General features: G+C 41.2%; 1 protein-coding gene across 2 annotated transcripts in view; it reads right to left on the reverse strand.

The window, feature by feature from the left end:
* cftr (CF transmembrane conductance regulator) overlaps positions 1–17,169 on the reverse strand; it is a 34,969-nt gene that overhangs the window by 10,742 nt on the left and 7,058 nt on the right. For both annotated transcript variants that reach the window (XM_035641489.2, XM_035641490.2), the window contains exons 5-19: positions 16,710–16,799; positions 13,371–13,534; positions 12,918–13,043; positions 11,771–12,017; positions 11,571–11,663; positions 9,802–9,978; positions 9,390–9,581; positions 5,084–5,178; positions 4,315–4,401; positions 3,106–3,889; positions 2,776–2,904; positions 2,646–2,683; positions 1,988–2,274; positions 1,703–1,782; positions 1,395–1,545 (exon numbers count right to left, since the gene is read on the reverse strand). In XM_035641489.2, the coding sequence (XP_035497382.1) occupies positions 1,395–1,545; positions 1,703–1,782; positions 1,988–2,274; positions 2,646–2,683; positions 2,776–2,904; positions 3,106–3,889; positions 4,315–4,401; positions 5,084–5,178; positions 9,390–9,581; positions 9,802–9,978; positions 11,571–11,663; positions 11,771–12,017; positions 12,918–13,043; positions 13,371–13,534; positions 16,710–16,799 (2,740 nt within the window). The remainder of the gene's footprint in view (positions 1–1,394; positions 1,546–1,702; positions 1,783–1,987; positions 2,275–2,645; positions 2,684–2,775; positions 2,905–3,105; positions 3,890–4,314; positions 4,402–5,083; positions 5,179–9,389; positions 9,582–9,801; positions 9,979–11,570; positions 11,664–11,770; positions 12,018–12,917; positions 13,044–13,370; positions 13,535–16,709; positions 16,800–17,169) is intronic.

Raw genomic sequence — 17,169 nt, forward strand, 5'->3', positions numbered from 1 at the left:
CAGTCCACTGACCCGTTTTCTCATCCTCTGACTTTACAAACATGGGTCTTGGCTGTTTTTCTGGAGCAGAATAACTGAAATTGAATCCGACATTCAACTGAAATAAATCTAAACTCGTGCTGTGCTCTAAAGCACGTCACTTTTTGGCATCTTGTTATTCTACGTTGTCTTACCATGAAAGGGAGATCACGTTACCTATTATATTACATGTGGTTGACAAACATTCGACATCGCAATGATTTCCATTCATCGTGGACATAAACATATCATGTATAACCCTAATCTTACTCTCAATCCAAACTTTACTCCTAACCTAAAAGAGAATGACATTTCGCCTCATTAGGACCGGGCCGTGAAGACTACTGGGCCTGACAAGATGTGTGTTCATACTGAAAAATGTCCAAAAACAAGTTGGCAGGAAGCAGACATATTTAAAATTAAATATAAGAAAGGTTAATACCTTCTTAGGTCTGATGAGACAATTCAATGGCTTTAAGACCTCTGGAAACCTGCACAAACACTGGCCCTTACCAGTTACAAACATTGATTTAAAAAAACTGGTTGGAGCAGCTTCTGTGCCACTTTTCTTACCAGACTGATCCTTTCTGCAAAACAGTGCTGAATAAAAAGACTAATTTCTCTCGGCCTGTTGGTTTAAAACACAAACGCAGACCTGCAGATTTGACCCCATAAGTGCCATTAGACCTTAATGAGTGTCAACAACATGTCCTATAAGTAATGCTGATACAGTGGTAAATCAACTCTTAACCTCACCATCTCCTGATTCCTCTCATTACTTCATTTCCCTGATGACTGAACATCCAAAGACAAATGTCTAACAGGTAAAAGCCTTCAGAAATATGGTAATTCCTTTCACAACACTTTGCTGATTGAAGATAACTTCTTTTATATACTTCTTGTAACTGCTCTGTCCCCTCTGAGGGAGCCCATCCATCCTCTCCTGAAGCCCTTCCTCTGTAATGTTTTTGTTTTTCTGCATGACCTCGCCCCCCCTGGCCCTGGGCCATCCCCCAGCTCCGCCTGCTGATGGGCAGTTATGATGAGTGTGGCGATTGCCTCCACTGCCTCACTTCCTCTGTTCCCTCTATTGGTTTTCCCATCATGTTTTCACTTGTACTCTTCCTAAATATTTGCCATTTCACGATTGTATCTTCTGCTGATCTGTTCTCTTTGTGTTGTCCTCCTAGACTCTAACTCACATTATGTTGTGGAACAGAAGAAAAATAAAAAAGTAATTTAACTTAGTTCATCTTCCCTTTTAGAGGTAGCGATCGCAAGCACACACTGGGTTGCCATGCAAATACACAATTTAAAAAAGACAAAAATACTTCAATCCAGACATTCAGACACTTACTCAGTGGCCTCAAGCTCACCTTCAGCCTCCAGTAGTTTGAGTTGCTGTCCAGTTCGTAGGAAGTACTTCCTAAGGATAACAAAAATGACAGCCAATGGGATGGCAGCGATAAAGATGTACGGCCGCATGATGGCCACAGTGAAGATGGCACCCGTAACAATCAATGTCAGCTGGTGACAGGGGAAAAAAATGACAACAATCAGATATCGAGTTTAACAGCAGATATAACCCTGCGTATGTATTTACATCAAGTGTACAACAAGCGAGTTATGTAATGCATCCTTACTATTTTCCTGGGGGATGTTACATTATGTGTTGGTGAAATACCTGTATGAGGTCGAAGAGCACCAGGGGCAGCATGTCATCTATGGTGGCCATGTCCTTGGTGAATCTGTTCATGATTCGGCCTGGGAGAGGACAAAAAAAAGTTAAAAGGCACTGTAGTTAAAAACTACATTCAATATGGCTGAAAAGCTGTAGTTCTACACACAAAAACAGGTGGATATCAGGGATAAAACATGTATAATATTATGTATTATGTATAGTATTTTTGTAGTTTTCTTTGCCTTGTATAACCAAACAGAAAAGCCTTTCAAATACTGAGAAAAGCACCTGTCTTCATAGTGTTGAGAACAGCCATGGGGGCTCGCAGCACAGCGCTAAACATCTGTTCGTGCAGTCTTTTGGACACGGTGAGTAACGTGTGCACTAATGGGAGACCCCTGAAGAATCCCAAGGCCAGCACACTCTCCGATGTGGCCACATAGATGTAGATGATGTAGTAAGCACTGGTGGGTGTGTAGATGACCGCCAGGTGGACGGGGGGCGACGAGGCGTTGGGGTGCTGCTCACTGATGTAGTTGGGTGAGGACGGGTTGGCGCTGTCCCTGTGGATCTTCCTGGTAGAACAGAACAAAAGATTGGAAATGAAAACCCGGACTGAAGGTTAGACTGAGAACAGGCACAGAAATTCACCACAGCTCTGCCAGCCAGGAGAGATATACAGCATAATATAACTCCTTTATAAGGAATCTTCAAAATGACCAATTAGGTATTTACTTGAACCTTAAACCATATTTTTGAATATATAACAATTATGACTTAAACATATCGTCATGTAGAAGAGGATAAACTCTGCCTCTTTTCGTATAATGGTTATAGCTACCGACAAATCAATTTGATTGAAAATTATACTCATTAAAACATCCTGAACCCATGTGTTAAAAACTACAGACTGGAACAACACAATGTCACGAAACATAACACCTACTCAGTAATGAGGAAAATACCAATGACTGAACCAGCAACCTATTGGTGGAAAGAGGAAAGACAAATAATTAATGCTTATTAAGTAGACATAACTTAAAAAAACAAAAAACAAACAAAGGATGTGGTTTAACCTCAATCACGAAGACAAAGACGATGAAGATGAGGACGTAGACTAAGCTCTTATTGGCGGTGATGTAGCGTAGGTAAGTGCTCCATGAGGTAGTTTCAAAGATGTTCTCACGTTCATCTGCGAAGCATTGCTGTGAAGAAACAGAATTGTTCGTAACAAACAGACAGACAGACCTAACAGCAATTCCCCTAAAAGTCCAGGAAACTTAAATTACATTTAGTGGGTATTTGCAAGATCTTGAAAATAAAAAGGTGAAAAAGTGAAAGTGAAAGTCTAAACATAAAAGAAAATCAACTTAATCTACTCTAATATGCCTTGAAGAAGATTCTACCTCCATGTCTTCTTCATCCACTTCCTCACTAATGTCATAAACGCTGTCCTTGGATAAGCGGCGGGCGTAAATGTCCAGCTCAGATGCCAGATCGCACTGCGGTGTTATGGACAGCTTTCTTCTGAAGGACGACTGAATCTGCTCTCTCCGCTCTTGACCCTGTGCATTGGTGATGAATGCCAGGACAGACTGGCGCCTCTGACCGTTGAGGTGCTGCAACCCATGGTGGTACATGTTACCCCGAGGGAGCACCTCCTCTACTTGATCATCCTCGGGCACGACAGAGAATTTCCTCTCTGAAAATTCTCGAACCCCGTCCTCTATTGTCGTGGACTGTGGTGTATTTAAAGTCTGTTGGGAGTTCCCAATGAAGGAGAACTTGCGGGCAGCTGCCAGTGGGCTAAGGATGAGCGACTGTTTGCGTTTTTCTGGGTAGCCATCACCGACAGGATGTCCTTGAGATCCAGAAATTGGAGGCGGCGGCTGGCGGAACGACTGTCGAATTGGCTCTGGACCTCGGAAGCCGGCGGTTTCGTCGATGGAGACCCTGCGGAGAGTTTCTGTGAGAATGGAGCTGCGCCGGTCTGCGTTCATGTTGTCGTAAGCTTCAAGGCCGAGGAGGAGGGAGCTGAAGTCTGGGCGCTGGGCCTGCAGCTCTGAGAAGGTGCCGTAGAAGTAGCAGTCACCATTGTGCAGCAGGAGGATTTTGTCTGCTCGTTTTAGATGCTCCAACTTGCTGGTGACCACGATGCGAGACTTGGAGGCCATAAGTTTACAGATGCATCTGTGTAGTGGTTCAGAAAACAGAGAAAATGTCAAGAAAAGATCATCTCTAGTCTCAACTTTTACATATTTATTTTTTGTACTATCAAACTACGTAAGTAAGCTAGAGTAACAGCTTTTGGTGTGAATAACCAGTTACTTTGGGATCATCACTAAATCTAGGCAAATCCATAATTTTACCCAAAATGTTCAGCAAGTTTGAGTTTGATTGCTTTTCCCCTTTGAAATTATTTTTTTTGCTCAACTTATGGCCTTGACTTATACATGAAAATACATATATTTTTTAAAATCCTATTTCCTGAGAAGGTTACAGTGTAAATCACCACAGTAAAACAGTTGAAGAGATAACCTTGAGCTTAAACTTTGGCTCAACCACACCCGCCTCCCACCTCCCCCACATGAAAGACTCTCTGTTGGGATACACACTTCTCAAAGATCTCTTTCTCTGTCACGATGTCCAGGTGGGTGAAAGGTGCATCCAGCAGGTAGAGGTCGGCATCTTTGTACACAGCTCTAAGGGAGAAAACACAAAAAAGTTGTGAAGAAAGAGAATAAAGGGGCATGACAAAGCAATAGACAGAAAGCGAAAGACAGGAAAACCTCATCAAAAGAGTGTAAATGAGGTCCCTGTGGACATAAATCAATACCAGCTAATATTTACAGTGATGACAGATGCCAAAAGCAGCGAGGGCCTGTAAACTGATGCGGGGACTTTAAATCAATAAATAATGCATGGGAACATGAGAGTCGGACTAATCCACGCAGAGAGTTAATGGAGTAATAAATCTGTAGTGCGAACGTAGAAAGCACTCATCATTAAAAAGTGAGACCACAAAACAGTCATTAGAGCAGTCAGACAACCACAAGATAAGAATAATCGGTTATTGTTATCAGCTTTGGGAGCTTATGATTCTGTACAGTGGGAATACAATTATGGTCTGGATATTAATGATCTGAATGTATCTATTGGGAACTTTAATGTGTATCCAGACCTCTAATGTTTAATCAGGCTGAGGAGTGAACACACGTCGGTTTTTATCAGGAAAACCAAATGCTTGTTGTAGAGCTCTGCCTTAATTAAGGACATGACAAAACAAAGGCACCAATTATAAGGAATCAGATGTGGTCGTCTGCATTGACAGACAAGGGGGTGAGTGAGGAGCGCTGACAGGCGCTCAGGTGAGAGAGGAAGTACCTGGCCAGGCCGAGACGAGCCCTTTGACCTCCGCTGAGGGTTACCCCGCCCTCCACGAGGAGCGTCTTGTCTTTCTCAGGCAACAAGGCAAAGTCCTAGAGAGTGTAACAAAGGGGTCTGTGGGTCAATGTGTGTACAACAGCAAGAGGATCTGCATGAAAACAGAGAGCTTCACAAATGCATCAAGACACTGACGACAGTCAAACAATTGTTTTACTATACTTGTTTACTTCTCTCATTTCTTTTCCAAATGGAGCCAAGCTATTTAACCTTAACCATTGTTAGATCCAGGGCCCATTGTGCTGCACAAGTATGTCAGATAAAAGCCCAAAATGTGTACCAGTGTGCTAATTGTACAGATGTTTCGTTGTAATGTTTAGTAAGATTTGAATGACTGAAGGATTCTTTCAATGTGTGAGGAAATGAAACAGTAAAAACCATGGCTCAATGCGGCCAGCAGAAAATTTACTATTTATAATCAGCAAATCACAGGGTGAAAAGAAAAGAAAAACAACAAACAGAGCAAATTAATGAATAGATCATTGTTGCTGTTTTAAGCACTTTAAACCGAATTTAAAAAGTATTTTAGTGATCCTGTCTCGTTATTTACTAATGTGAACAATCAAAATATTATTTATAAGTTTAATAAACCTGCAATCATTTATAAAGCTATTTATTTTCATACCAACTGATCTCAGCATTGTGAATTCAGCAGAGCATGAAACCAAGACAGAGTCCATCACATGACTTTTACCTGCTAATCAGAGTAATTCATATTCATACGATCACTCATTTATGGTCAAACCACACAAAAGGCACAGACCACAGATGGGATGATAGGCAGATGGGATTCATGTCACAAGTACAAATGCATACGCTGCGTTGAGTGGCGAGCGATAATGAAAATGGACGCCGACACCAATGAGGATGAAGTGACAGCACAAGTTTATCATCGTTAAAGCGTCCTACCTGTTTAATGCCAGCTTCCGCTGTCCTGACAGGACCGCATAGGGGATCAAGTTAACAGGTTGTTTAACGGCTTGTGATATAAGCGACATAGTAAAAAGACATGTTGTGTGTCTCGCTGTGAACAAAAAGCACCTGCCGGGCCGGCAGCTGGAGCCTTGAGGCTACAGATGAGTTTACAGTGGGGGGACCACCCAAGCCAGTCTGTCTGGGGCTTTAGGGGGCAACAATAGTGAGGAATTATAGTCACAAGCCCCCTAAACGCCACGTCTCCGTCAGGAGAAATCTGCTTCAGTTGTCACTCCAGTCTGTCAGCGTTGCCTTGGGGATTTTTCCTACAGTAGAAAAACCCTTCGTGAAGTCTCCTCATTTTTTATTATTTTAAAGTGATTAGTAAGGCAAAGCTTTGAGAATTACTATTTGGAAACAGTACTTGGTAACTAATTATCATTATTGTTCATAATAAAACTTTCTTTCATGTTCAGTAACAGAAAAACTACTGTAGAGCTCGAGCCACCCACCATCTCCTCATTTATGTTTGCCTGAATATTCAATTCTCACTTTTATAAGTAGAAAGGCATTTAAAGGCACAATCAGTAACCAAAACATAAACACAAAAAACTATCACTCTCAAATTGACACAACACAGACTAAAACTACAAAACTTTATTAGTATTTTAATACAGGATCATGTTAGTAAACATGAACATAAATGCAAACATTAATCAGAAGCTCTGTCTTCAATTACAAGAGACCATTTTAAATGTTTTTGATCAGAAATAATTTAGATTGTGCCTTTAAATAAAAATTGCTTATAAGGGTAAATTGCTTTGATTTGGACATTTTGGGACATTAGTGCTATTTAAAGACTTAAAAAAGAGCAATCTTAAAATTGCACCAACTGGAATGTCATACTTACAAAGAACGCATTAGCCCCAACACTGTTTTAAAAGGCCAATTTAACAAAGCCTCAGAGGAACCGTCTCACCTGCGTGTCAGCCTCAACCTCAACACTCACAAAACACACATGATGTAGCCGAACTGACAGTGGGACTCCTCTCCATACCGCCTTGGTTATTTCAGTTTCACAGTGACGGCTCTCCTCAAAGACAAAATGGAGGCTGTCTTTTACACGTAGATGTCAATATTGCCTGCCAGCTTTGTTTGCTGTGACAACATGTTGTGTTTTTATCAAAACCACATAGGCACTGTCAGGGTCACAAGAAATGGGATGTGTCAGTAAATAAATATGATACCATGAGCTGATTTCAGTATAAATAATACATACTAAGTGTTTTTAATATAACATTAATTAAATGTGATTTTGACATTTTTTAAATATTTGACTTGCTACGGACTTGTTCTGAAACAGGGATAAATATCTGATTCTTACATTTATCTACAGTATCCATTAACTCACTGAGCAGTTTAATAGGAACACCTACTTATTCATGCAATTATCCAACCAGCCAATCATGTGGCAGCAGTGTCATGCATAAAATCAGGCAGGTGCACGTCACAAGCTTCAGTTAGTGTTAATGTTCTCATCAAACATCAGAATGGGGAAAAATGTGATCTCAGTCATTTGACCGTGGCAGAGGGCTGGTTTGAGCATTTCTGAAACTGGTGATCCCCTCGGATTTTCACACTCAACTCAGAGTTTGAACTAAAAATCCAGTGACCTTGTTTTCTTTGTTGTGTTCCGTAGAGAGAAACACCTTGTTGATGAGAGGGGGTCAGAGGAGACTGGTTGCAGCCTACAAGAATCTGAGACTGAACGAGGTGGATGAGCTCAAACAGCAGAAGGCCACGTCAGGTTCCACTGCTGTCAGCCAAGAACTGAAACCTGCGGCTGCAGTAGACAGACTCAACACTGTTGAACAGTTGAACTTTAAAAAACGAAAACTGGTCTGATGAATCTGGATTTTTGCTGAGGCTGCAGATGGTTTGCTCAGAATCTGGAGTAAACACCATGAATTCATGGACCCAACTATAGACCATGTGAGCATTGGAACAGACCATGCGTGTTGCTCTATGGCCACAATTAACCATCTTCTAATGACTACTACTAGCACGATATCACACAATGTCAAAAAGGAGATGACATGGGCGGAGATAGATAAAGAGATAGATAGATAGAGAGGGTGGTCCACTGACCAGAGGGACGGTGGTTCAATCCCTACTTCCACCAGTCAGCATGCCCAAGTGTCCTTGGGGAACAGACTAAATCCTTAATTGCATCTGACGGCTGTGGCGGCAGTGTATGAATGTGACAGAAGAGGAGCAGCAAATAGCAGTGACTTGTGCTGTAAAGCGCTTTGTGGTCGTTAAGAAGTAATTAGATCAACAGAAAGTGTTTGGTTTGTGATCGATTAGGAAGATTAACAGCATGAACCAACAGCTGACTTGATGCAGTCATGTCAACAAAGAGCAAAGCAACCAAGGATGTTTTGAGAGCACCTATAGTGTTAACATGGTGTTCCTAATTAAGTGCTCGGCGAGTATATAAATCACTTGTAGGATATTTCAACACGATCCCTTCCGTTAGCCCCATCATCTTTACTTTCATGTGTGCAGTCATTTCTTCTGTGTATGTAAAATATATTCAATCATTTATTATTGAAATGACAGGCCTAACAAGCGCACAGACCTGATGGTTTGCCCATACAAGCTCGTCTGTGTTGTCATGTCCATCACTGGGAACCGACAAGCTCATATTCCATCCCTGTGAAATAATGTGGGATTCCCATGGCAACAGAAGAGACATTATTCTGCTGAGCGGGTTCGTCGCTCAACACTTAGGCTCATAAGAGCTCCAGTGTGTGTATGTGCATCGGCATATGAGACAGAATGTGCAAGCAAATGTGTGTCACTGTCTGTGTGCGAGGGACATAATGGGTGTAAATGTGGACTGAGGAAATCTGAAACGACTTGACGCTTTGCAGAGACAACTGAGCTGGCAAAGATGAATCTACTAGAGACAACTGCCATGGAACACTGAGCTATTTGTGACTAAGGTAATATGTTTCATACACTCTTCCATTGACACTTAACTTTGTTTGCACTTCTCTTTCCATTGAGAACAGTGACTGTGGTCGGTTTCTACTCATGTCAGATACAATAGATCATGGCAGTACATCAAAATATCCATTGAGCTATTTAAGTTCTTACTACCGTGAGAAACACTTTTGTAGAATGAATGGGACTTGAGTGGTTGACAAGACTAGAAAAGCGCTATATAGAATTTATACATGTACAAAATTCCACTTAATCTTTAGAACAGAGGATGCAAAGGAGAAGGGAGAGAAAAAGAACAAATCATATGCTGAAATGAATGTACCTCTTCCAGCTGGCAGGCCTTAATGATGGAGGTGTAGCGGTACTCGTCGTAGGTCAGGCCAAACAGGATGTTGTCACGGATTGTTCCTGGCATGATCCAGGAAGTCTGTGGTGAGAAGGAGATGCGACCACTGTGTCTGATTTTACCCTCTGACGGCACCAACTCTCCAAGGATCATCATGAGCAGGGAACTCTGAAGGAAAAAAAGAAGGTGGTGTCTATTCTACAACATGTTTACTCTGATATTGCTCTCATATGGAGCAAACTGTATGGAGTCATGACTTAGCGTTTCTGTGGCTATGCAGGAGCAGACGTCTGACTCTGATTCAGTAGCAGTTGATAGTTTAGTGTCGTCTCTACAAACACTCTTCCAACAAAATTTTCTTATGGATGAGATGATTCCTTTGAGCTACCTTTCCTGAGCCAGTGGATCCAGCCACTGCCAGCATCTTGCCCTTCTCCAGGTACAGGCTGATGTTTTTGAGGACAGGTGTGACGTAGAGGTTGGTGAAGAAGAGGCCGGCATCACCGTTCAGGTGTCCATTTGCTTTACTCTCCTGCTTGATCTTCTCAAACAGTTCACCGATGCCCTGGAGAAAAGTTAAAAAAGGGAGAGCCTTTCATTTTTTATGGTCTGAACAAAATGTTTTCTTTAAAATGTTTATTTTTTTAAACACACAAATTCAGAATGATGCTAAAGACAATGTGTGGACTTGAACTGCTCTCTTCATGATCAGAAAATGTACTCTTCATTTGAACAGATTTGACATTCCACATAAATAACTGAGTGAGTGTCCCCGTCAACACCAGGACAAATGGCTGTAAGAAACAAGGGATTCTCCAAAGACAGAAGTCGACTCCCAAAGCCTTCACAATGGCTTTATTTCAACTCATCTGTCACTGCCTCTGTAAAGAAATAACGTGTGACACATCTCACTGGACGAAAAAGGGAACTCTGCTGGACTCGCCGGCTTAATCATTGACCTCAGTGACATTCTATGGGTCACCGTTTCCCTAATGCTGAAGCTTGCTGCGCTTTGTATAGGTTTGTCGGTGCGATTATCATTCTAATGAGCTGACGTACATGCTGTCAGCAGTAAAGAAAGGCAACACCCCTCCTATTCATCTGCGAATGGCACATTCCAGGAAGAGGAGAAAGCAACAGGAGAGTCTGGGAATTAGGTGATGAACACAACTGTGAATGTCAAAGGGAGAGCCAGCGTTCCCAGCAACGTTTGGTGACGACACCGGGGTAATTAATTATGCAGTGATGGATAAAAAAACAAACAGTTAAATGTTTGTTTTCTCACGGTACTGGGTGGTCAATGAATTACACCGGTTAGACTAAGTTTACAGCCTCTACCTATAGATAAGATCATACTACTCACTCCCACTAACTATTTTACCTGTGATGCACGGTGGGACTGTGGGAATTTAACTCCTTCAAACATGCCATTGCCCTGTTATCTTGTTGACACACACATACAGTAAATGTAATGAAGCCTTTTGTTACCTAGAATGGGGCAATTTAAGCTAATGAGCCAATATATCAATCTGACTGTCTGTTTCCTCTGCTCTTCCTTATGGATTTACAAACACACAAAGCAATAGCTGAATGTCAGCATATTGTGATGGTTTTCTAGACGCGACGAAGTTCTAGGAACTAATATATACATCCAGCCACAACAGCAGCCATGAGCTGCCAGCCATGAGATATTTATTTCTCATCCACACTGAGGTGAACTTTGTTTTAGTGCCTTACATGTCAAGTAATCCAGAAAAGCCTGAATGTTGTCGAGGAATATCATTTATTTCTTTAGATTTTTCTTTTTGCTTCATGATAAATAGAAATAGCTGGGGCAATTACATTTTTTTGGTAATGGTAATTATTTTGTTTAATTGAATAATACCTTAACTTATTTACCTGTATTTATTGAATGCATCATTCAAAAAACTAATTTACTTCTGTTTCAAGGTCATGGAGGACTACGCATTTTGTATTCAGGCATTTAACAATGAACCAATAATTGATCATTAATCCGGATGTTAATGACACAACTTAATATCTGTATCCCTTCTATTAAAACCACAATACTCCACATCAGTAAATATTTGTTATATACGTATTCGATTAATTTCACAAAATATAACTTTTGTTTTTGACATACAGACATGGACAAACCTCATCCCATGATGCAGACACGTTGACCAGTTCCAGTTCACTGGTGGTAAGGTTGTACTCCAGCACTCTGTATTCTTCCTTCATTAAGAATTCCTGGAAACCAAAAGAAAAAAAAACAGGCAGGAACATCAGCATGACAAAATTACATTCAAAACAAACTGTGAGCTAATTTCTTACATGCAACCTGTTAAAAGACCGACCTCGATTTTCCTGATCAGTGCCAGCGTGTCGTACCACATCTGGATGGATCCCGGCAGCTGGCGGGTCAGCGTCATTCTCAGAACCATGCAGTAGGACGCTGTGGTGAAGATGCGACGCAGGATGATGCCTTTACTGAGTGCGTGAGGCACAATGGCTGACACGATAACCAAGATGGCGGAGAAGAAGTATGAGGCGCTGTAGAAGTAACGCAGTGAACCAATCTTCCTCGTCAGAGTCATTTCATCCCTGAGGAGGAAGAGGAAAATGGAAGGGAAAAAAAGGAGAGGCATAAATACTTTTTTAAACTGCATAAGTAAATAAATAATACAAGTGCAGTGAAGCCTTCAGTAGTTTCAGTTTATATTTAAGTTCACTGGTGATATAATGAAGCATCCCAGGTGATGTTAATGTTTTTAAAGAATGATCAACATCGGGAAAAGGCATGTTGGTTAACAGTGCATGAGAGTTTCATGCTGCTTTTATCAGGTAAATGTGAAGTCTTGGTGTCTCCGTGTTAGCTCTGATACTCATCAAATATTTCTGCACCATGACATCAAAACTCTTTCCCGTACATTTATTGTACTTGCCAATTACAGTGATCCTGCTTCTGGCTCTGACAGGCATCAGTGACGTTCTGCGGAGTAACCACATGTTTTAACATCTCTCTCTGGATTTTGGCACCAGGTTGACTCCACTTCTACTGAACGGTCAAAGCCTTTTAAGTGTGATGTCGGCTGACTCTGTGGTGCTCCTTTCTTTTTCAAGTTCAGTTTATTACAGTATATTTACAATTCAAGATATACTGTGTATTGAGCAGAAAAAAAGATTTTGGGAATATGATCGGGGCAAAGTTATAAGACTGATTTAAATACACAAAGCTCCATAAGTAACCCTACACCTTTGCATACCTGACTTTAGGATATTAAAATACTGTTATCTGCATCTTTAATAATTTTAATAATGAGCAATTACATTGTTACAGTCAGCATGAAGCAAACATGAAAGTTTGTTTTAGTAACACATTCAGCTACGGCTGTTGCCGACTTAGGTTAAACTTTGGCATGAACAGAATAGACAATAAACAGCAACAGGGAAATGTTTGTTTTTTTCCTGTCGTGTGTAATTGTGATGGTGGTGGAGTCTTACTGCCGGATGTTCTTGATGATGGTCTCCATCACCTCCTCCCAGCCGTACGCCTTCACTGAGTGGATGTTCTCCACAATCTCAGAGGTGAGAGCCAGGCGGCGGCTGATCATCCCTGCTCGCTTCGCCCTGTTCACAGGAGGCAGATTTTGAAATTACCAGCTCACAGCAGCCTCTTATATTCATGAGTGAACATTTCTATAAACATACACAGATGCACAAGTGGGCACACAACCACCAAAAACAGACACATCCACTTTGTGTACAACCATGAATTCACGCATACGTCTATTACATATCACAACAAATGCATACAAACATCTTCACATACGTATTAATGCCTACACCTGTACAGCATAAAGTGTGTTTGTGCATGAATTGTACACACATATGTACTGTAAGAATATATACGGGACAATCAAACATGAATATGAGTGTTTGAAAGTGCTTCCCCACCGGTGAGGTCCCATCTTCTGCGAGAGCCATGCCTGGATGATGCCCAGCAGGGTCAGAGCTGCCAGGGCGCAGAAGCCATTCACCTCGATCAGCTCCCATATCAGACCCACACACAGGATACACTGCAGCGGGGTGATCCACACAAAGTGGGCCAGACCCAGGCTCTGGAATACACACAGGGATGTGTTTTTTTTTATAATACAAGAGTGATACTGCTATGCTTTCCAACAAAAAAAATACGGAAAATACGGTGCTGAATTTACATACAGACAATACAGAAGTGGAAGCAGGGTCTGGTTTTTGCCCCTGTGTGTGTGTGTGTGTGTGTGTGTGTGTGTGTGTGTGTGTGTGTGTAAAATACCTCAACAATGCATGGACAGATTTTCCCTAAACTTGGTGGGAATATTACTTGGTGAATATCTCCAGATTTATAACTTTTGGAGCTGATTGTTTAAAGGTCAACAAAAATATGGTCAGCCAAACACATTTTCCAGTGTAAATCTACAAATGACAGGAAAAGAGAAGATCAGAAAAACTTTCCCCGTCATATGATGTCATATGATTAGTGATGTCATGACAATGTCACAATGAGGTCAAAAATGACGTCATGCATCATACAAAATGCATTTTCCGAGGTCTCTCTTAATTCTATTGGACTAAAGGTACGACAAAGCTTAAATAGATCGAAAAATTATTTATGATCATCACACTTCATTGCTATCAAGTCAAAAATTTAGTCATTTATAACACAGTGTAGTAATGAATTAACCTTTGCAACCAATAAGATAAGATTAGATATTCCTTTATTCGTCCCACAACAGGGAAATTTGGGTGTTGACAGCAGCAAAGTGGAGAGCAGAAAATTAGAGATCTAAAATAAAAAAAATACCATTGGAAGAGCAATCTACAGCTTATTAAGACTATTTAATACTCCGTCATCATATGGTAAAAATATTGGCATTATGGAATGGCATTATTACAATATAAAAGAGTTTGCGCTGCCTGATTGGTGTATATACAGTGCACTCAGGTTATGACACGCCCCTCTGATGATTTTCATTTCTTTAAGGTTTTATTTTGTTGTGTTTTTAATCGATAATCCTTTATAAATTGCGGTGCATGAAATGTTTGTACTGCAAAAGAATGTATGTGTGATGACAGAATACAAAACGCTAGACAGAATGAAAACATGAAAGTGCACAAGCAGTGGGAAGGAAGAAAGACATGTATCAAAAAAGAGGCTCACTTTTCTTTTCAGGATTTCACTTTCATCCAGTTAGCACTGCGCTGATGAATATCAGCTGCATTGTAGGCGAGACACTCAGTTCTCGCCTCAATGAGTTCTCACCATTTCGTCCACTCACTTTAAACGGGAATCAACTCAAATTCTGCTAAATATCAACATGCTGCCTTTTATCAAACACACAAAACCACACTAGGTAACATCGTAACCAGGACAGAGTGGTGCAACGGCCAGACCACATCCAAGCCAGATGATAATTGTCTCAAAGCAGGTGGCAGAGTGTTTCCACATTCAGCACCTCAGTGAGACTCAGCCCACACACACACACACACACACACACACACACACACACACACACACACACACACACACACACACACACACACACACACACACACACACACACACACACACACACACACACACACACACACACACACACACACACACACACACACACACACACACACACACACACACACAAGCTATGTTGTCTTGCATAATAAGGAATCTGTGTTTCAACGCTTTGTACACACACCTCATTGTGTTTGAATGTGTCTGTATTGATCCAAATCATTTGTCCTCCAATTGTCCCTCAGTATATAGAACACAAAGCAGAGTGTTTGGTAATAAAATGGATCCACTGAAGTCAGTGACGGTGGGAACGGCGACTGTTTTTTCCCTCATCATGCTCACGGTGACAAAAACTTCTCCCGGGTATTTTTGTGGAGTGGAAAACTACTGTATGGCTCCTTTGACCTAAAGTAACTTGATTTCTGCAACCAAACAATAAGATGCGAGTCACATTCGAGATATTTCTTAAACCCATTCAGAGATTATGCTCATTTCCAGCTCTATATTGTTATACAGGGACTCCACTCGAGTCACTTGATATATCACAGTTTTAAAAAGTCCTTATTTATCACAAAACTGCCTTTAACGCAGTGGCTCAGTTGCGTCTCTGACAGAAACAGACAATATCAGCCCTTAAAAACCCACTTGTGAGCACCACCTCGCTGGTGAGGAGGTGCCGAAAAAAAAAAAAGTTAAACTAAGTAAGTAGTAACTAAAACTTAAGGAACGGAACATAAGTGATTTTAAAGTCTCAAATACAATCGTTATGTGAACTTTGCATTGAACTACAGTTCTACCACGCTAACTTGGTTTGGAGTGGCCAGTGAGCCCCTTCCTGACATCATAAGTTAACTTACAAAGAAACGTACAACGGCTGCATGTACACACTGTACACACGCGCACTATGACCCATGTTTGGTCCTTATAGCTCATTCCGCAAACCTTTCTCCGCTCTCTTCTGTATTGGCTGTTACAAACAGACTTTCCGCACAAATTGAAATGAGTAAAGGGGCCTGCGGGCTGGAGTCACTGTTTTAAACACCGTGGAAAAGTAACTTCAAGAGAAACAACAACGAGCTGTTGAGTTGTCACACTGAATCACTTAAACTGGGTTAATGTAACTTATATAAACAAAACACTTCTTCTAAACCAATGCGCCTCAACTAAAGCCCTTGAAACAGATTGTCCCTCATTGATATCGCAGAGAAACAGGATGTACCCATCTTCATTTATACAATAACACCAACACATTTACCATAGTGTCAGTGGCATACTGGCAAACCAGGCAACGCTAGGCTCTGACAGCTGAGTGCTTGTCTCACAGGGACTCATTTTTCCATACCTTTACCTCACTTTTTGAAACTTTGGCCGTTAATAATAAGGACATTAAACATTAAACATTAAACGATAGAAAATAAGGAAAAGCCTAACAGGCCCCCTTTAAGGAACTAATACATCTGCACAGAGACCATCACAAACCTGGATACTCTTATGATCATGTGAACAGGAATATTAATAACCCGTTTTTCCTGTATTTCATTTAAACACCATATTTCAAATATGATCAAATCAGGACACTAATGTACAAGTAAATGCAGTGAATAATGAAATCGGCATCCCTTGTAGCTGTCAGTCGTTTGGTGTATTACTGGAACCTTACATTACTCTGAGCGATGGATTACGAGATTGTGTAATGGAAAAAAAACCTTCTCCAAGTTAATAAAATGTTTGTGGCGTCTCACCTCATCCAGCTTGTTGAGGTGGGCGGACATCAGACTGACCAGCTGACCTGTACTGATCTTGTCCAAGACACGGCTGGATAACTTTAGGGTCTGAAAAGGTTAAAAGTCAGGGGTCAGTTGAAGCACAAAGGGAGAAAGTGAATTGGCTCAGAGGAAGCCAGCCACACGTGACAAAACTTTTGACACCGTACTGACACGCCCCTCACAGCAGCCTGAGGATTGCCACTGCTGAAGCTTTCTGCGAATGTTCAGCCACGCATGCGAAACAAGGCAGAGGCACGTTGCTGGTGAGGCAGCTCTGAAAACCCTGGGTCTTAAACACAGCAGCAATAAACAAAAACAATATCTGTCTTACTCTCTAATCAGCTGGATTGTATTGTACGGACAACTAGATGTTACAGCAGCAGCTTTTGGCAGAGATAAGATTGATAGTGTTATCAGGGGAAAAGTCCTCAGTGTT

The sequence above is a fragment of the Scophthalmus maximus genome, chromosome 7 (assembly GCF_022379125.1).
Source record: "Scophthalmus maximus strain ysfricsl-2021 chromosome 7, ASM2237912v1, whole genome shotgun sequence".
NCBI classification, from domain to species: domain Eukaryota; kingdom Metazoa; phylum Chordata; class Actinopteri; order Pleuronectiformes; family Scophthalmidae; genus Scophthalmus; species Scophthalmus maximus.